This window comes from Octopus sinensis, linkage group LG2, assembly GCF_006345805.1.
Source record: "Octopus sinensis linkage group LG2, ASM634580v1, whole genome shotgun sequence".
NCBI lineage: Eukaryota > Metazoa > Mollusca > Cephalopoda > Octopoda > Octopodidae > Octopus > Octopus sinensis.
Genome location: NC_042998.1, coordinates 56,050,834 through 56,072,946, shown reverse-complemented (window position 1 = coordinate 56,072,946; position 22,113 = coordinate 56,050,834). Strand labels below are relative to the sequence as shown.

Sequence of the window (22,113 nt, the reverse complement as noted above, 5' to 3'; positions counted from 1 at the left end):
GATGAGCCATTATCTTAGTCAGTAGATCAGGTAATAAGTGGTGGTGATACCTGGTTTGGTATGTAGTAGATATGAGTATTTATATGATATACCAAATCAGAAGAGGTTTGAAAGTGATGTGACTATCTGCAGTTCCAAGCAGATGTAACAACACAGTTGAGGGCTGGTTTTTCATAAAAAAAAGAAAATTGATGATGAGAGAAAAACTAAAAACTAAAGCCAGCCAGAGGAATATTCCTCCAAATTCAGCCAGCCCCTACAACTTCAAGAAAATCAAGTGCCACAAAATGTCTTCCTTAAAAAAGGAAAGATCTCAGTGGATGGGCAGTTGAAACAAGTCTCCATTGTGCATTCTGCAAGATTACATTTTGCAGAGTGGGGTGCTTTACTAGATTTGATGTCAGAAATATTGCATGATTTGTGTATACATACATATACAAACACATATGCATACTCTCACACACACCATATACATATATACATATCCAATTATGAATTAAAAACAGCACTAATGTTGTAAACATTATTGACTGCACATACTCAATGTTTGTGCTTTGCTTGTTCACTGCAGTATAGTGCTTTGGGGATGACTCTCTCAAAGCACTGGGTGTTAAAACACCTGAAAGTCATAGACAAGTGAGACAACTCACTATTTGTATATAGTATGGCAATTTGGTTGGTCCCTGGTTTGGTTCTGGTAGGTGAGATTGATAAGTCACAAAAAATGGCAAAATATCAGTATGGGATTTGAGGCAAGTTGTCTTGCTTGTTTATGACTTATCACCCAGTACTAAGAGGGAATCATTCTCAAGGTGCCATACCACAGCAAAGAAACAAAAAACATACATAAAGTATGTGTAGTTGATAATGTTTATATATATATAAGAAAAAATGGGATTAAAAAATCCTGGTAGATATCAAGTAAGCAATCAGTATAAAGGAATATGGTTAAATTTCCAACAAGTAGATACCAGTAAATGTATGTAGAATACAATTCCCAGGTATATCCAACAATCCTTATGCAGAATTTTAAGACATTCAGAATAATTAACAACAACTAATAAATATGTATGAAGAAAATCATATCTTTATTTTATATCATACCCTAAAATCCCACAACTGTTTCAATTGCATTAATATATATATCATCATCATCATCGTTTAACGTCTGTTTTCCATGCTAGCATAGGTTGGACAGTTTGACAGGGGTCTGAGAAGCCAGGAGGCTGCACCAGTCTCCAGTCTGATCTGGCAGTGTTCCTACAGTTGGATGCACTTCCTAATGCCAACTACTCCATGAGTTTAGTGGGTGCTTTTTACATGCCACAGGCACAGGTGCCAGGGGAGGCTGGCAACGGCCACGATCAGTTGGTGCTTTTTACGTGCCACTGGCATGGAAGTTAGTCAAGGTGGTGCTGGCATCGACTATGTACAGATGGTGCTTTTAACGTGCCACTGGCACAGGCGCCAGAGGAGGCTGGCAACGGCCACAATCGGTTGGTGGATTTTACGTGTCACCAACACGGAAGCCAGTCAAGGTGGTGCTGGCATGGGCCACATACGGATGGTGCTTTTTACGGGCCACCAGCACAGGTGCCAGGATAGGCTGGCAACATGCCACCGGCACAGGTGCCGAGGCGCATGGCCTAGTGGTTAGATCAGCGAGCTCGTGGCTGAGGGATCATGGGTTTGAATCTCAGATCAGGTGATGCATGTGTTTATGAGTGAAACACCTCAGCTCCATGCAGCTCAGGCAGAAGGTAATGGCAAACTTCTGCTAACTCTTTCACCACAACTTTCTCTCACTCTTTCCTCCTGCATCTAGCAGCTCACCTGCAACGGACCAGTGTCTCATCCAGGTGGGGAGCCTATATGCCAATGAAAGTGGGAAAACAGCCCTTATATAATTTATATATAGTTGAATTCACCTGTTTTTACTTGTAATATAGCTACTTTGAGACTAAAATTATACAAAAGATTTGTTCAAGAGCTTTTTGATGAATTGTGTTCTAAAAATCACATTAATATGTTAATAGAGAAAAAAATTCAAGTCGTTTTATGAAACCAGTCTAAATTTGTGATGGTATTAGAATTTCACTGAAACACATAAGGGGTGTATTTTTGGTTAGAAATATAGCAATGAAAGGGTTCAAAATATTTTAACTCTAATAAAATTGCAAAAGGATTGCAAATCAAATAATGTGTAATATGTGGTTGTGAAAATTAAAACTTGTTAAAGACTTCCATCCTATCCATTGAGATATTTGATTTTTGTCAATTATAGAAACTGGAATCATGTATGATCCAAAAGAGAAGGGATTCTATGAAAGGACTAACTTAAATTTATTCATAAAAGAAGTTAGCAAAAATATAAAAGGAAAAATGTATGAAGAAAAAGCATTACTTACAGGTGGGCCACGTGGACCAACCGGACCCTATAAAATAAAAGTATTTAAAATTTTTTAATCAGTAAAAGATTTCAGCCTCAAGGCTGAAACATATAAAAGAATAATATAAATTTGTCGATAAAATATCTTTGCACACAGTCACGCAGTCTGAATCATTATTGTTTAAAATAAACTAATATACTGATTTTTAAATAAAATCTTACCTGAATAAGAGACAAATGAAGGAAAGATGTAAATTAGTAACTGATATTAAATATACATGCTGATACATGATATATCAGCATGCTTCTCAACCATTTGGTTTGCAGTTCAATCCCATTGCATGGCACCATTAAGCAAGCGTCTTCTATGATAGAACCAGGCTGCACAAATCCCATCACAAATATATGGTGACACGTAAATGATGGTGACATGTAAAAGGTACCCATGACGATGACAGATAAAAAGCACCTGTGATGGTGACACATAAAAGGCATCCATGACAATGATACGTAAAAGACACTCATGCTGGTGACACATAAAAGGTACCCACTACACTCTTGGAGTGGTTGGCATTAGGGAGGGCATTCAGCTGTAGAAACCAAGTCAAAATCAGACTGAAGCTTTGTACAGCTCTCTGGCTTACCAGTTCCAGCCAAACTTTATTTGTTTTCTTTTCATATTGTATATACTTCAATTTTTAAGACGTTTCCAGTGAACCAATCACTTATTTTAACCCATTTTGTTTAAATGGTAAGAGTGTCAAAGGAGCATCTTTGCAACTCAAAACAAATGTCACAAAGTATTTTGTTGCAAAACACCAATTTTATCAATTTTTTACCAAATGTTTATGGCTTTCATTGAAAGCACACACACACACGTGCACACACACACACACACACACACACAGTTACACTTAGCTACTGCAGAGTGTCCAAATATCAAATTTCACTCAAAAGGCATTGCTCAATACAAGGCTATGGTAGAAAGACACTTGCCCAAGGTTCTGTGTAGCAAGATTGAACTTAGATTCATTAAGCTGCAAATCTAGCTTCTAAACCACATTGCAATGGCACTATTAAATACTGTATTTTTTTTCTTTGAATGATGTCTTTTCAATAACACTGTTTTATTTACACTGTATTAAAGAAATGTAAATATTACACCTTTTCTATTATAAACAGTAATATTAAAAAAGTTTTAATTATTTGATAAATACTAAATTTCTAGCAAAGTTTTAATAAAGTTTGAATAGAAATAAAATAAAAATATTACTGGTTCTCCTGGTGCACCTGTTAATCCATCAAATCCTGGCAGACCAGGTGTGCCTTTAGGACCTGGGGGACCAGGACGCCCTGCTTCACCTGGTTCGCCCTAAAAGTTTAAAATGGAAATAAAAATTGTATTTAATTTTAAAATATAAAAAGCAGTAGCAGAAATATGGTTACTTAAAATAATGAATATAATACAGGTTGTTTTAATGTAATATTTAGTTCTGTATGTTTTTTTGTTTTTTTTTACCTAACACAACCCAGTAATGAAAATGAATAACTAATTGTACGTGCAGAAAGAAATGGAAAGAAAAAGTTGAAAGAAGTAAACTAGAAATAATGAAAATAAAAATATAGCGATTGTTAGGAAATAATGTCTAATGATTGTATTAAAAAAACAAATTATTCTGATTTGGCACTTCTAAATTATATAGGAGATACAGAAAAAAACAATGAACTGCATTATGATTGTGGTCTTGAAGAAAATTCTCCCAACTGGTTAGGATTCATTATTTGATTGTTACAATGTATATAAATCTTATACAGTAAATAAGAATTGTAATGGTGCATATCTAGTAATATAGTAGAAATGATTATAGTAATAAATTTCATTATGGAAATTTGCCTAAAGCAGATGTAATCATGCAACACAAGTAAGCTACATGCTTTGAATAAATCTGTTTATTCTAACAAAATGTTTTGAAAGAACAATTTGGGAATGTTTTGAAAGTTTAACACAAATAAACATTTACATGCATTTAAATGTAAAACAATAATGCAAGCACTAAGAAATAAAAAAAATGCTATTTAAACAATAAGAGGAATTTTAAAATTCCTGTCTATGCTGCATCCTAAAGCCGGAAAAAAGTGCAGGAAAAAAATGATAAATTTTGCTTATCAAATAAAAAAGAAATCACCTATTTGTATATTGCTTCCATGAATGAAATCTAAAATGGTCTTCTAGTGATGTAAAAGCTTAATTTGAGGATTCAAAGGATAAATTCCTGCATAAAAGAACTTTGTAAACTCAATTTAATACAAATTTATCATTCCATGTCCATATTGTAGTGATATAGCTTGAACTGTGCAATACATCAGCTGTTTTGCAAATTTAGCTATTCTATTTCACTTATGTGATATTAATATAGCTTTTGGAGATATAGTAAAATTATGTCTTCCATTTTACTTTCTGCAATATTAATATGGTGACTATTTGGTAGTATAGATTTATCAAAATGTCTGGTTATCTAGTGATGAGAACCCTTCAATGGATGGGACTATAAAGCTAGAGCAAATAGAGTAACTATTTATATTAACAAGTGACAACTAGTATAAGCAACAGCTATAGCAAGAGCAGTCAAAAACCTGTGATGCCCTACTTTAGCCATAAATATGCTTTAACGCTTTTGATACCAACCCAGCTGGAACCGCCTCAACAAATGTTTTGTTTTAAGTTTTGAATTAAAATCTTCTATGAAACCTTAGTCACAATTTTTGTTCCTAACACTATCTTAATGATAACTAAGTTATTTTACTAAATTCTTTGTTATATTTAAAATTAGTTGAAAGAAACATAGAGCATCTCAAAATAAATATGGTAATGACAGTGTTAAAATAACAGTTTTATTATTAAAAAATCATGGCTAATTAAAACCTATACTGAATATATACATGTGTGTGTGTATGTATATATATATATATATATATCATAAATAATGTGAGTTTTTTCAATTGCATGAACTTAAAGTTGGAGGGGGATGGGATAAACTACCTGCATCAACTTGCTATAAAAGCTGGTAGTAATTTTATCTTGTACTTATTCTTAGTGCAAGCTTTGAAGAGTGCAGCTCGATTTTAACAGGTATTTTTTCAAAGATATAATGGAAGTGACAAAGGAGCATATTCGGTATATTTTGCTTTATGAGTTCAATAAAGGCAACAACTCGATGGAAAGTGCAAAGAATATTAATGCAGTATATGGGGATTGAACAATGAGTGTAAGCCAGTGTCAACGGTGGTTCCAGAAATTCCAAGTCCGAAAATTCCAAGTTGGAAAAGCCAGCAAATTGGGTCAATGGGTTCCTCACAAACTTGCCGAGTCTAATCGTGTGCAAAGAGTGAATGTATGTTCTTCCTTGCTGTCACGTCTCATGAATGAACCTTTTTTGGATCAAATGGTGACTGGTGATGAGAAAGGGGTTCTCTATAAAAATGTAAAGCACCAAAGACAGTGAGTAAGGAAAGGAGAAACACTGGCACCCCAGGCTAAAGAAGGTCTTTACCCATGTAAAGTGTTATCTGGTGGGATATGAAAAGTTTAGTCCTCTTTAAAATTTTAAACCCAACCAAACGATAACAAAAGCAGCTTCAGTGGCTTAAGTCAGCACTAGAAGGAAAACGACCACCTTTGGTTTCAAGATGAAAGGTTTTCTTCCATCAGGATAATGCTTGGCCACATACAGTGAGGATGACATTCCAAAGGTTGGGGCAGTTTGAATGAGAAACGCTGCCCCACCCACCATATTCGCCAGACATTGCCCCATCTGATTATCATTTATTTTGCAGTCTTCAAAATCATTTGGATGGGAAAAAAATGAATTCTGTAGATGAGGTCAGAACAGTACTGGAGGAGTATTTTTTGTCACAGACAAGTGAATTTTGGAAGAGGGTCCTTGCAAGTCTACCTGATAGATAATAAAGCATTGTAGAAAATGAAAGAGTATATTTTAGATTAAAAAATAACTTTGTTTATCTTAATTTTGAAAAATAAAAGAAATATAAAAAAATTGCATTATTCATGGAATGACTCAATATATATATATTTATATTTGAATGTCATGGTTAATTAAAAGCTACGCTGGATATATATTTTTTAAAATTTCTAAAATCAGTTAAAATATCTATTTACCTTTAATTCAATAATTCTTAATTCTGCATCTTCCCCAAGAGCACCTGGTAAGCCTTTGGGGCCACGGTCTCCCTAACAATACATGCAAAACAAACTGAAGATTAAAACATGCACTTTCATTCTAGATAAATGTTCCTTGTGTTAAGACTAAAGCAGAACTTAAAATAAAATAAAATAAAATAAAGAAATGAAGAAAAATAAATGCAGTAAATATTTTCCATCATGCTTGCTTTTGAGAAATATGAATCTGAAAGTGGAAAAAGATAGTAGCATTTAGTTGTAAATTAACTCATTTTCTCACCTTGTTTTGTAATTGTTTATCCATAAGTTAGCCTTAAGTGAACAAAATTATGATAAAAGGCATGTGAGCCATGTCATCCTATATTTTATTCAGATGGTGTCATTTTTGTTTAAGACAAAAGCCTATAACCCAAGGAAAATTCAGCTGCTATTTCAAGTAAAAAAACTAAAACCTGCTAGATACATTATCTTTATAGATATTTTGTTGGACTCAAACTAACATCACATAAAATTGTGAATCCTGCCAATTTTTGGATAGCATAAAGAATGTACTTCAGAGTAACTATCAGTGACTAAAACAACCTTTGCTACCCTCACCTCCATGTAATATGTGGAAGTTGGTAATCTATTCATGAAGGATAGCTAAAAGGTATGAGAATGAGTCTTCCCAGAATATGGAGAGAATCATCATGATGACTATGTTTTTTTGCTTTCTTGACATTACAATGATGATGGATAGTGATGGTAAGCCCATCAGTAACCAGACATTGTCTTCCATAGCCTACTGATGTCACAAGTATCTGTAAATGAAATTAATATTTATTGTGGTTAGATTACTATGAAACTTGTACTTTTATTAAGAACCTGTAATCTGAGCTTACAAGCTCTTAATTAGAAGTACAGTTAACTTCACAATGGAAACCAATAACCACCTCTACTACTTAGGGCAAATGAAAGAATATAATGAAAACGTACAACAGCTATTTGACAAAATCACCTGAATAGAATTTAAGTGAGATATGTAAGGGGATTTCAAGATGATTGCCTTTTTGCTTGGTTTACAGGGTAGATATGCAAGATGTTTATGCTTTCTTTGTTTATGATGAAGCAGGTGTGTTAGTGATCATTATCATTAAGTTCACTGGGCCTCCATAGTAGGAATTACAGCCAAGAAAATTAAATGCAGTCAGGCAGCCACCTGTGAGACCTAAAAGGTTTTATTACCCTGAACTTTATACAAAACTAGAACTAATAGAATATCTAGTAAAAGCCTTAGAATTTTGAGGTGTAGCTTTTCAAAATCCATTGTATGAACTGAGAGCTCTCTAATGCCTAGATCAAAGTTGGTATGTTTGGTGGACCTCTAGTAAATGCTGTGCTGAAGATAGGAAAAGTTGAAAGAAACATGCATGCATGCATGCATGATGATGATGATGATGATGATGATGATATGTATGTTTCTTTCAAGTTTTTCTAACTTCAATACCACATGTCGATAATTAGAAAGAAAATGAGTTGATTTAGAAGCTACCTTTTTGAGAAATAAAAGTGCAGTTGTAAGAAAACATGCAAAAATCTGAGGATCTAAGCACAAACCTTAATGGTTATAACTTCATATGTAGCATCCTAGAAAAAAGTATATCATTATTAATGTGCAATTAATAATACAAACAGAATTGTGAGAAATTAATGTATCACATCTAGGAAGAAAGAAAGATAATATTATTTAAATGTTAATAATGATGTAAATACTTAGAAATTTCATATACTGCAGACCATTTTTTTGAAGATATTTACAGAGGCAACATTACAAAGTGAAATACACTCTGTTATTGAAATATAAAATTAATTAATACAATAATAAAAGATTTTAGTAAGATGGATTTAATTTCAAATGACATTCTTTAACTAAGTGATGACAGAATTATTTTGAAATAAATGATATTGATATAAATTTAAACCATAAATTTATAAATAAGAGAGTTTAAGAAGCGGGTTAGTAACAAATACCTTTAGATGGATTAATCCATCTTGAAGTTTAACTGAACGCTTCACTCCTGTCTAAAAAGGAAAAATATATATTAAATGGCAATTGTTGCAACTTCCTTTATATAAACAGTTTATATCAAATATTGAATTTTCAGTTTTGTAGACCATACATGTATTTATATATTTTATACACTGATACAAATTTTGTTTATTCTAGTTTTTAACATTTTTTTAAGCTGCAGCCAGGTAAGTCAATTGAATGGCTGAAAGATCACTATCTTGTTAACTGTACTTCATTGTATTCACAATCAAGGCAGTAAATACACAGGTAAAATATGATAAAGTTAGTCATACATGCAGTATATAATTGAAACATCTTCATTAAATCACAGTGCTGAGTTCAAAACTCCCATGAGTTTATTCTAAAAAAGTAATGGGTTTCAAAAAGCTGATGTAATTTAGCTATATTACATAAAGACAATGTGTCTAGGTGCTGCTTCTTTGGCCCTTTGGATTTTGGGGCTCATACACATAATTAAGGATTAAAGCTACAGTTTTTAAAAATATTTGAGTGATTTTATCCAGTTTAATTGTAAATAAAGCAGAAGTAATTTAATTTTCAAAATCCAACTTGTATATCTCTCTATATATAAACGGCAGTTTGTCTGTGCGTGTTTCTGTGTGTCTGTCAGGTTGTACCCTCACCCTGACCACGGCTTTCAACCGATTCTGCTGAAACTTGACACACACATAGCCCAATGTCATAATTCAAAACTAACGCAGTGAAAATTTTGAAAAGTTCCCCCAGTTCTGAAAAAATCGATAAATTCGACATGGGGTCGAGAATCAGAAACACGAACCACAAACTGTCTAGGGGACGCAACTCCACCTTTTTTAAATCTCAAAAAAAAATTTACCATCATTTTTTTTCCATTTTTTTGCTATTTTTTGGCTATAACTCTCTAAAAATACTTTATAGTTATTTCCCTTACAAACCTGAGCAACGCCGGGCGATACTGCTAGTTGATAAATAAAGGAACATTAAGGTTATTATGAATATATCTGTATAGTTTGAGTTAATATTTAAAATTTTTTAATATGGAGCTGAATATTAACATAGGAAAGTATTTGTTCTAAAGTTTGAAATTAAAATATTGAAACAACATTTAATATTAAAAACAACATCACCATTAAAAAATAATATTGGTTTTAAAAAGACATGAAGTTTTAGGCAAACATAAAGGAGTGTTTTGTTTGATGACCATAAACCCAATGTTCCATGTTCATGTATTTTTTCAAAATATAAACTGAAAACTGAACCAGGAAATCATTGAAGAGCTTTTGTTGTTTTGCCTTTCAATGATTAATTTGGTTTGTAAGCTTTAATAAGCAGATTTAGAATTGAGATAATACAATAACAATAGTTGTGATTATGAAAATAATAATACCTACAAAAGAAGATTCTTAAAAATATTCTTAATTCACATTGGTTTGAAGTTATTGATGAGCAAAATTTATGAATTATAAATTTATTTCAATTAAGTTTTTTTTACAGTCCTTTTTTTCATAATCACATATAATACTCTAATATTTCTGAAGCCTATATGTCAATTTTCTACTTGACCCAACTTAATTTGCATAGACCCTGTTTAATAAAGTTTTCTGTTTAGCTGGATTGTTGCATTATTTCTTAGGAATGATCTTGTATTAACAATTAATAATATTCCAAGATAATATATTTGTTGACATATTGTCTTATTTGTCTGTATTGCACAAAAGGTCTTTTTTAAGTAGCAATTTTGAGATTTCCTTTGCACTCTATCTACAAGAAACCCGAATTGTATTGGAATGATGTTTTGTTGATCACCAAAAAGTTTGCAACAAAGTGTATTTATAGGAGTTTAACTCATCATCAATCATCACATCAGGGTCATTTCATCTTCAACAGATTTAAAAGTATGGTTTTTCATTTGATAAGAAGTTGGAATTAACTCATCCCAAATTTACATTCTCTATAATTAACCTTGGGTGTACCAATGGAGTTAATGCTAAACAAGAACATGACAAACAATCTTCTAGTTCCACTTACATTTCTCAACCAAATAAGAAAAGAAGACTATCTTCAACCTTATTTGTGATTTCTCAGCCAAAGAAAAAAGGAAAATGTTCTTTGTGTGGCCCCAAAAAAGACAGGAAAACTCGTACTACATATAAGAATTGTAATATCCATGTTTGCCAAGAACATTCCAATGTTGTCTGCATTCACTGCCATAAAGAGCTGTAATTCTGTATTTTTGTAATGTTTAAAATTTAAAATATATTCTGTAAGCTGTATTTTTTTTATTAAAATTAGTGAGAAACAGTAATTCTTTATTCATCTGATGGCATTTATAATGTAACTAAGAAATAATGGTAGTTTGAATAAAATTTAATTAAAAGAAAAATATTGGGTCCATTAAACCCAGTTGGTAATTAGTGACATGTATTTTCTCTGGTAGATTGTTAGCCTTGAATGTCAAAGTAATCAGGAAAAAGGTAATTATTCATTAAATTAATGACTGTCTTTAATGAAAACACAGAACCTTATAAAATTCTGTTATTTTTAATGAGAAAATAATTTTAATATTAATTTATTAAAAACAATTATCAAAACTATAAATTAATCCATAATTCATAAATTCCTTGATGATACCACATAATTTTAAAGATCATGTTAGTAAACATGTTAGTAGAACAGTTATATAAAATAATCACAAACTAAAAATTAAGTCATACTGAGAAAGCAGCATAATTATGAATAAAACAGAAAAAGTATCCAAAGAGGAAATTTTTCCAGTAAAAACTAAATATTAGTATTGTACTTTCCAACACATAATTATAGAACATAAAGTAATTCATAAACCTTTTCTACTATAGGCACAAGGCCTGAAATTTGGGGGAGGAGACTAGTTGGTTACATCGATCCCAGTATTGTCTCACTGGTACTTAATTTACTGACTCCAAAAGGATGAAAGGCAATGTTAACCAAAGCGGAGTTTGAACTCAGAATGTAGGCGGCAGACTAAATACTGCTAGGCATTTTGCCTGGTGTGCTAACAATTCTGCCAGCTCACTGCCTTAAAGTAATTTATAATGTCATAAGAATGAAAACGAAAAGTTAATTTAATATTCCTCAATTAAATAAAGAACAATAAGTGAACCAATATTTATCCACAAGAAATATAAAGAAAATTTAAATTTTAGCATTACAATAATATCAAACTGATATTCTGATCTTAATACATTATAATTCTTATTATATTATAATACCAATTCTAATTCTTTATTATTTTAAAGTATTATAAGTATTTTACTTGATGCCAGGTGTAAAAATACATTCGAGTGATGCTTTTGCATTGTAATTTGAACAAAAGCTGTCAAAATGAAATAATTAATGAATGCAATAAAAAATAAAAGAAAGCTTCTTCAATTAAATACATTCAACATTCTGCAGTAATCACTTAGTTCAGGTGGTATAAATTATACACGTGACTGTCTGATGTTTCTATCTCCTTAAAAAACCTCACAACTCATTTCCACTGTTTTATATTTATTTACCAAATTTATCAAACTTTGTAGCTTTTCAGGTATTTCTTGGCTTTCACCAGAACCCATTATTTTTACTATGAAAGGAAGCTAATTTCACTCCATGAAAGGATGAGATAATATTTATAAACAAGATATTTTATTTCAGATATTGTATGTATCTACTTTTAATCTTGTATGTCCAATTAAAATCTAAGTCGAGTGGACAACTGAAATTGTCTGAATTATGTCAAATTTATAACCCACTTAAAATCTAAAACCAAAAGCTCTGTGGACAAACCAACCATCAGAAAACTAAAATTAAGTACCTTAATTGTATTCAATTATTCATTTTCATTTCATTCCAAAATAGGAAAATAGAAAAGTTGATATATTTGAATTATAAACTATGATTTTATCACAAGAATAGATTAGACCCAAATTTCAAAATAGCCAAAAATTTTTGCTGGAAAGTACCTACATTGTTTAAAATTGAATAAATAAATAAATAAAATAGAAAGTGCATTTAATTTTCATTTTCCTTTCTAAGAGATATTGTGTTAAAAAGAAAAAGAAAAAAATTCAAGTGTGATTATTTTAATGAATGGAAATTTTCAGTTATGAACAGAAGAATGAGATTCACTATTAACAAATCTCGAGTAAAGATTCATGATTTGTGAAACAGAATACTGCAGAGACATAGTCTGTAATCAACAACCATCTCCTAGAATTACAATACTGTGTACACAGTATTGTAATTCTAGTAGATGTTTAATATAGCTAAATAAATTCTTTTTACTTAATTAAAGCACAGAATTTATTGAACACCAACAAGTAGGGTTATTTTGTTATTAAAAACATATTGTTAGATACTCTGCTGTTGTGCATTTGACATACAATGTGTTCAGATGTAGGGTATTATTACTGCACTATTGGTACAGAGAAGTGTATCTGTAATGTAAATATTTTGTATATTTTCATAAATAAATTAATCTAACTTTACTTAAACTAACCTAACATTAATGGCATGTTAAATTAAGTTAGGTAAGTTTAGATTCTTGAAAATATACAAAATATGTGCCTTTGATAATGTATTTCAGCATTTTTTTAGTAGACATTCTTTTCTTACCAAATTAGATTAAAAAATTTATTTTGCTATTAATATGCATGCATGCATGCATGCATGCATACATACATACATACATACATACATACATACATACATACATACATACATACAATCTAGTTTTGAATGGAAAGAGGTTGCTCTTTCACAGGGATGATTTTATCCAACTGTACACCGGTTTAACTCTATATCGATTAATTTTTCAGGAATTTGTTAATTTGTGTTAGTATTGGTATTTATTGGTGGTTCTTCTTTGACATCAGGCTCCAGTTGTTGTCATAGATGTTTTCATCTATCTGATATAGGAGAACAGAATTTTAGTAGTATGATATAAAGAAAATGGAGAGTGTGAACAGAAAAATCAACTTATTTATATGATAGTCAATTTCATGTCCCCTATCTATTCCCCCTTAGTGGAATTTAGATCGGTGTTTTAGAGGCTGGCTGCCACTCTTCTCTCTACTCACTTGTCAAAACAATGAAAAATAAAAATATATATATTAATGAGTATCCAAATCCATTTATTTATTTAACTTCTACTTATTTAATTGTGAAAATTTCTATTTTTTTTTATCTGCTTCTTGTTGGATTCTCTGGTGCTAGATGAGTCTATTGATCTCTCAAGTATGTCACAACTTCTCATGTTTATTTGTGGTCTTAATTTAGACTTTCAGATCATAGAAGAGTTGGCATCCATTTGCAGCATGCACAGAACAACAATTGGAGAAGACATTTTCATGGAAGTGCAGAAAACTGGAATCAGCTTTGATGTGTTACAGCTGATGGAGGTAAAAACATGGTTGGAGTGAGGAAGAGTCTGGTGGGGCACATCAGGACTAATCTGGAAGATTCTCAACTCCTGAGTGCTCTGCTTACACACTGCATTATACATCAGCAAGCACTCTGTGGGAAAGACAGATATTTTTTACGTACTGAAACCAGTTGTTTCTGCAGTGAATTTCATTCGGAGTCGTGCACTTAATCACTGCCAGTTCCAGGCTTTCCTTGAAGAAATTGACTCCTAACTCTGTGACTTGCTTTATCACACAGCAGTAAGGTGGCTCAGCAGTGGTAAAGTCCTGTTTCATTTTTACAACTTTCGAAGAGAGATAGATATTTTTCTCACTGTGGAGCAGATCCACTTCTGTCAGATCTGATCTGGTCGTCAAAGTTGTCATTTTTGGTTGTCATCACATTCTACATGAATGAATTGGACTTGAAACTTCAGGGGAAGGATAACCTTATCTATGATTACTTCAGATTCAGCCAAGGATTTCAGAGAAAGCCATCATTGTTTGAAGCACAACTGGAAGGAGGAAACTTATCTATTTTCAGTGTCTCAAAGAGTTTTGCACTGGAATCACAGAAGATGTCACCTTGAGTTTCCGAAGAAGATTATTCATGGTTTAAATAAGTATATTTTGGAGAGATTTTCAGATCTCAACAGAATTTAGAGTGACATTCTTCAGATCCAGAATCCATTTGATTGTAACCTTGATGATGTGCCAGTTGAACTACAGTTGGTGCTCATTGATTTGCAAGCAAATGACTTGTTGAAAGAGAAGCACAGAGACGGAAAACTTGTTGAATTTTATCACTGCTTACCTGACGATGAGTTTTCAAATTTGAAGAAATTTGCCTCTGGTATGGCATAAGTGTTTTGAACAACTTATGTCTGTGAAGTCAACACATTGAATGAGGTTCACTGATGGAACATTTGAAAGCAATTCTCTTGGTTGGATGCAGCAATTCCAAAGCTAAATGCCAGTTTCACAAATCTCACTAACCTTTTTTGCTGCTTAGTTTATGAGATTTGGATATGTGTGCATTGTTTGTGTGTCCATGTTTGTCCCTCCAACATTGCTTGACAACCGATGCTGGTGTGTTTACATCCCCGTAACTTAGCGGTTTGGCAAGAGAGATTGACAGAATAAGTACTAGGCTTACACAGAATAAGCTCTAGGGTCGATTTGCTTGACTAAAGGTGGTACTCCAGCATGGCCATAGTCAAATGATTGAAAGTAAAAGATTAAAGAATAGGAACAGATCTTAGTGTGTTTGTGTGTGTCAGGGTGCATGAATGTGGAAGGAATGTTTTGTTGTGCTTAGTATATATATATTTGGTATTGAAAAAAACCCAACATATTGGTGTTTTACTTAATTTTGTGCTGTAATTAGGTAAAAAAAAGAAAAAAATTCTTCAGCATGGTAGACAGTAAAACAAGGATTGTGGGAGTTAGTTCAAATTGTTGTGGAAAAGTAATAATGCAGTATGTATATTAACAAACATTTGCAAAACCACCCAGATTGATCATGTGAAACTTGTAAATATGTATATACACAAAATACTTAAGAGAAAAAAAATTTGAAATTAAATATAGTGAGCAAACAGCATGTCACTGCAGTACTCAACTGGCAATCACCAAATTGATCTTATAACAATTCTCCAGTGGTCACATCCCATTGCCAAAAACAATTATCAAAGAACATAAACAATCAACTCTTTCCAAAAACTGACTTGAAGTTTTGGTGCTCTGATGAAGAAGTATACAAGTCTGGCTCATTTAGAATTAAAAAGAAAAAATGCATTATATTGCTTGCAATGTTGACTTTTGTGTCAAACACACCACCAATACTTCAGTTTGAAGTGGTTGTATTCAGATAGCCCAGCATTAGTCTTCATGTTCAATTAGACTTTTATAATCACATCAAAAGCTGTCTAGTTTTTCCATATTTTATCATAACCATACCTTTTGATAAAGAATAAAAAATTACAACTTTAAAAGTTCATCTTATGCTATTTTCTTTACTTAAATGTGGACTCAAGGTTTATTTAGCGTATATTTCGAGTTTGAACATAATTTCTTTTCAGGGCCTCAAAAGCCATTTTGTTCTACTTTACAAAATGTTACCCAACTGTGGCTTTCTTGCTGATAATATTGTTGATAACCCTAACCATCCCATCATTATTTGAGTAAATTATTATTGAAATGAAAAGAAAGAAAAAAAAAAAGGTAGTAGAAGATGGGAGGCGGTAGTAACAGGTTGTAAGCCCCAAAATAGTGGGCTCAGCTGTGCTCCATGGATGTGGCCATAATGACATTGCCAAGGAGAATGATCAGTGATACTTGATGCTTCAACCACGCCACCTTGCAGGGGTCATTTCTCAATAATTCATGAAATTGTTCTATAAAATATCATTGATATACATGAATCTTCTTACTTACTTTAGAACCTTTGATACCATCATAACCAGGTAATCCAGGATTTCCTTTCTGCCCTGTTTCTCCACGAATGCCCTGAAAGAAACATTTATTTAGAAATAAATAAAAATTTGGATTTTTCATACTAAACTGTAAATGTTGCATACGTCATAACCGTTCCTTTTTCATTAGGAAACTGGAGTGTACAAGCATAGAATTGAAAAACACACACCATAGTGCTGTAGGAGCCTATGAAAGGATCAATTTCTAAGTATTCATTTTGTTACTTTGATTGCATTTAACTTTCTTTTTATTTGTCTTTCTTCCTTGATATCTCAGCATTAACTTATTGGTTTGAAAAATGAAATATTTTACAACCTGCAGTTGAAAATCAGAAATACTGACCGTTTAATTCATATTAGATATGTATAATCATTTTAGCATATTTTGCAAGATTTATCTTGGTCCATATACAATTCCTTTCACTAAACAATTCTCATAGGCTTTAGCACTGGTTGTTTAATGAATCTTAGTATAGACCAAACATTTTGGAAAATTGACTCATATATTTCAAAGATTTCAATAACATAGTTCAGTGTCAGTTTTTCTTTACTTTCAGATTGTGAAAAGGTATGTAAACATAGAGTATTGCTGACTGCCTATAATATATTTAATGTGTGAGTCGCACATCTATTCTCCCTATTATCATTTGTGTCTATTTGGATTATTAAATTCAAGTTATGTAACTCAATAACAGGAATACAATTAGTTGTAAACTAATAGAGAGATTGGAGTGTAGTCTTCACTTTATGTAACAGATACAATAATTACATTTTCATTTGAACACCTAGACTGATTTCAGAAGCTATTATGCAAAATTATACTGTTGGTTTTGAATTTTAAGTAAAGGAAGGTGGAATGTTACAATATCCAGCTTTTATAGTATAAACTAGATAAACTTGATATGATAATAGTGACAGGCATTAATTTACCACTGGTGTTCATCTCTGTCAATTCAATAGAAAATATTACACTTGGGCAAAACTGACACTCAAAATTTCTGTTTCAGGATTTCCACCCAGAAGGATAAAACATTTTCATTTCTAAAAGTAGTTTAATGTATATAGATAACAGAAATAACATTTATTTCATGGAACAAAATAAAGTTAATACAATACCTTTTCTCCCTTGTCTCCTTTTGGACCTGGTAGTCCCTAAAATGGAACACATAAGTAATAACAGGTAAGTAGGATATAGACATAATACAATACAGAATTTGTTGATTTTGTAGGGTTAAACTTCACAAAGCATAACACATTAGTTGTATGTTAGATTAAAATAGACAACATTTATTAATAAAGTGATGCTTGAAAAAATAATATTCATGCTTTGTGGATGATGTATATTTAACTATGAGAACTAAATAATTATAAATTTGAAATATATTATTTTCTTAATAAATGATAAGGTCTTTTGCATGGCAGGGCAAAAGTTTAATTCTAAAATTTCTACAGTAATAAGCAGCTGACTGATAAACTTTCTTTAATAGGATGTTTAGTCTACCACATATAACTTATCTTGCAAACTCTGATGACTATTCCTAATAGCTAGCTAAACTCAGGAAATTCAGAAGTATTGCATTGTCTAAAATTGAATGAAAGACATGTATTTTGTTTGAAGCGAGCTATTCACTCTGTTGTTACCTATAATTTTTTGCTAAATCTTTCAGACCTGAAGAATTACACACGGTGAGAAACCACTAGAAGTTAATGGTTACTCAACATCCTTTACTAGTCACTGACTTGGCCTAAAACCAAAGGAAAACTCAATCAACAGCTGCTCCAATACACAAGTATATCTGTTTACAAGCATCACTGTCATACAAAGTATGTTGTTGATTTCCAGTCTTCTGTGAAAAGCATAACTGTCCATGAGGAAATATAAACTCTTTTGGAAACAGAGAAGGCTTGGCAACTGGAAGAGCATCTAGAAGATCTGCCTCAACAAATTTTATTTGACCCATGCAAGCACGGAAAATGAAGGTGTTTATGATATATATGTAAATGGTCATGACTCAGAATCAAAAATTTAATATATTTTTTACTAATTGTTGTACATACCTATGTTGTGAGCAGACACCTCATCTCTATCATCACTGACTAAGTGCAACATCAATGATGTGACTACCGGGGAAGGGGGTGGGGGGCTGAACCAGTACTCAGCTAATATTCATTTTAGCTAAGTCAGCTGGAGCAATATAAAAGTGCCTAAATCAAGGACAAATTACAGGGTGAAAGAAACAAGCCCATAACCCCAACATCCTAACCAGTAGGCCATGTGCCTTAATTATACATATACTTATACACAAATGTATTTATACATTTATTTATATATATCACAAACACCCACACACCTGTATGTGCAGTGGAGTGCCAGAAACAGAAGATTGCTAGTCAATGTTTAATATTTCATGAAATCATTTTATATTCCGATTACAACTCCATGAGAGTCATTCATGTCACTATTGATGATGATGCAGAAGCTATGCTTTAAATCTATATTCATATATATATCCCTGCTTTAAGAAATATGAGAAGTAGGTAAGATAGTTGAGATGTTTAAAATTTCTATTTATTTTAACAAATAGAACACCATGCAGTTGATTTTTTAGTTGTGTAAGTTATATAGAATTAATATTAAAATATTTGAATTATCAAACATGCCATTTTCCTGAATACATAATTGCAGGTATTAATTAAATTATAACCTTAATTCTGTGAGTCTCTCAATAAACTAATAATTACTCTTTTACTTGTTTCAGTCATTTGACTGTGGCCATACTGGAGCACTGCCTTTAAACAAAATTAAATAATATTCAATGCTTTTCAAGACAAATTTGTACTGAAGTAAAACTATTAGCTAAAGTAAAACTTGAATGTATTCCTTTCTTTTAAAAAATAAGTTAAGTGAAATCTAAGCCTTAAGGAAATAAGAAATCTATTAATAATGAATGATAATATAACCAAATAGATTGACATAAATTTGAGGTCTTCACTTGATCCAGTGGCTCTCAAACATGAAGTAACAGGTAGGAAAGTGAACTGTGAATATAACCAATAAATTGATATCAACTGATATTCTATAGCTAAGTATTTCTGAAATCTTAAAATTGAAGAGTTATATAAATTTTGAAATGTTTCTCACAAAAAATATTGTTAAATAAAATTTTGAAAATTCGACTAATGCAAGGGAATTTAAAGTAAATTATAAGTTCTAATAAAAAATTTAATATTGGACTTTTTTAAATTGAAAATAATTGAGGGATCAGATTTTTCAATGGAAAATTACAACATTTACTTAGAAAATTTACTGAGCTGAGACATATTTATAGCAGTGGAAAAATGTTTCATCACAAATTTGATATTATTATTTTAATTTTTTAATTTGTGTGAAGCTAAATACTTACCACATCACCCTTTCCTCCTTTTAAACCACCTGGTCCCTATATACAGAAGAATATATATTTACATTGAATGATGATGCAGTAAATAACTATTTATTTTCTATTTTAACAGAATATTGGGAACCTTTCAGAGTTCAATATTTATTACATGCTATAGTGAAGTGTATTCAGGATATTTATCAGATTGTAATTAAGTTTTTATGATGCAGTACTGATTATTATACAGCATGCATGATCTCAACAAAGCTTTATTAGAATATTTCAAATGATATATATCTTAGAGTGCAAAAAACAACTATAAAAAAATGTGTTTTACAGTTCATTCAAATTTGTTAGATTTTAACATGCCAGCTTCTTCCATCACATATCTTTACTGAAATAAGCTACAGATTAAAATAACAGGTATTATATTTGAGATTCTTGACAAGATAAAATTATATATTTTAACTATAAACAAAAAGTACTTGGTTTTACATGATAATAAAATTTTGTTTATAAAAATTTACAACTCTTTCTGTAGATGCTATCATTTTATGGAGTAGCTTAGAAGCATGCTTTGAAGATATTTTACATTCTACAGTTTCAGAGTCAAGTTTTCTCTGACCTCAGTTAGCTAAAAAATAAAATTTAATAGCTAACATAACATAAATGATTGTTATGTCCAGTCAAATTTTCACTTCAAATCAAGGCATTTTAAAATGTTAAGACTCAATGAGGCATGAAATAAAACATTTTTTTTTTCAATATAATCATACTAAGATCTGGTTGATTCCAATAAAACATTGACGTGGTAAATCTATATTCATTAAATCATATAAAGTTTACATTATCAAGGATTAAACTATACAGTTTAAAATAAAAGGAGATTTTATTTTGAAAAAAATTCAGAGAATCTTTCACAAGTTGAAAAAAAATTGAAATACTTAGAAATATCATTTTAAAATAATATTAAGAAAAATAGAACATCAGATATGCAGATATAGCAAAATATTAAAATAAGCATCTTGGAACCAGTTTATAAAATGTTCAAAGGTTAGAAAATTTCTACATAGGTTACAGGCAAATATATATATACATATATATATATATAAATATGTTCATTATAAAGTCCATGTACAATTTTAAATTATTAAGCAGTTTTAAAACTGTTGTTCCTTATATGACAATCAAAATATTGTTGCAATTACTTTTTTATCTTAAAAAGTTTAATAATTATTTCAGCTTCATAATACAAAAACAATAAAGTTTATTCAACTGGATCTCATTCTAAAGATGATTTGTAAGTTAGAATACGTAATATGATTCAGGATGAAACTGAACATCAGCTATAACTTATAAATAAGGGCAAAAGAAAGAAATTCCAATGCCAAATATGCTGAGAATAGACTTTAAATCGTGGTTATTCACAATTTAAAGTCTATTCTCGGCATATTTGGCATTGAAATTTTTTGCTTTACCCTTATTTATAAGTTGTTAATAAATTTCATCTTATAAGGTATTTTTTAATATGCTAGCCACTGATAAAATTTTTTTGAGAATTTTTTCCTATATTAGGTGATATTATATATGTGTGTGTGTGTGTGCATATAATTTACTTATGTAAATATATATATTTATATGTATGTATGGATACATATATTTGTAGTAGGGTATTAAGAACATCTTCTGAGCGTGATCGTTGCCAGAGCGGCTATCTGGCCTCCGTGCCGGTGTCACGTAAAAGACACCATTCAAGCATGATCGTTACCAGCATCGCCTTACTGGCACCTGTGCCGGTAGCATGTGTAAAAGATTCAAGTGAGGTCGTTGCCAGTACCGCCTGATTGGCTCCATACCGGTGGCACGTAAAAGCACCCACTACACTCTTGGAGTGGTTAGGAAGGGCATCCAGCTGTAGAAACTCTGCCAGATCAAGATTGAAGCCTGGTGCAGCCATCTGGTTCACCAGCCCTCAGTCATTCGTCCAACCCATGCTAGCATGGAAAGCAGACGTTAAATGATGATGATGATGATGATATAAATAGAGAGAGAGAGAGAGAGAGAGAGAGAGAGAGAGAGAGAGTTAAAGTTATGCAAATGTGAAATTGTACAAGGACTTTATAATGACGCTATATATAAACGGATAAAACATGCATTTAAAGTGCTTCCATAGAGACAATACAAGTAGATGAGTAGAAAGAA

The 22,113-nt window shown here is 31.5% G+C and overlaps 1 protein-coding gene across 17 annotated transcripts in view; it reads right to left on the bottom strand.

The window, feature by feature from the left end:
* The window catches only part of LOC115223710 (collagen alpha-1(XXV) chain), a 242,380-nt gene that overhangs the window by 72,081 nt on the left and 148,186 nt on the right, over positions 1 to 22,113 (bottom strand). For 15 of the 17 annotated variants that reach the window (XM_036513374.1, XM_036513405.1, XM_029794403.2 and 12 more), the window contains 7 exons: positions 19,936 to 19,971; positions 17,648 to 17,683; positions 16,494 to 16,565; positions 8,598 to 8,648; positions 8,184 to 8,213; positions 3,663 to 3,761; positions 2,409 to 2,435 (listed from right to left, as the gene is read on the bottom strand). In XM_036513374.1, coding sequence (XP_036369267.1) covers positions 2,409 to 2,435; positions 3,663 to 3,761; positions 8,184 to 8,213; positions 8,598 to 8,648; positions 16,494 to 16,565; positions 17,648 to 17,683; positions 19,936 to 19,971 — 351 coding nt within the window. Of the gene's footprint in view, positions 1 to 2,408; positions 2,436 to 3,662; positions 3,762 to 6,566; positions 6,639 to 8,183; positions 8,214 to 8,597; positions 8,649 to 16,493; positions 16,566 to 17,647; positions 17,684 to 19,935; positions 19,972 to 22,113 lie in introns of all 17 variants that reach the window. The other 2 variants (XM_036513370.1, XM_036513360.1) reach the window with 2 other exon arrangements.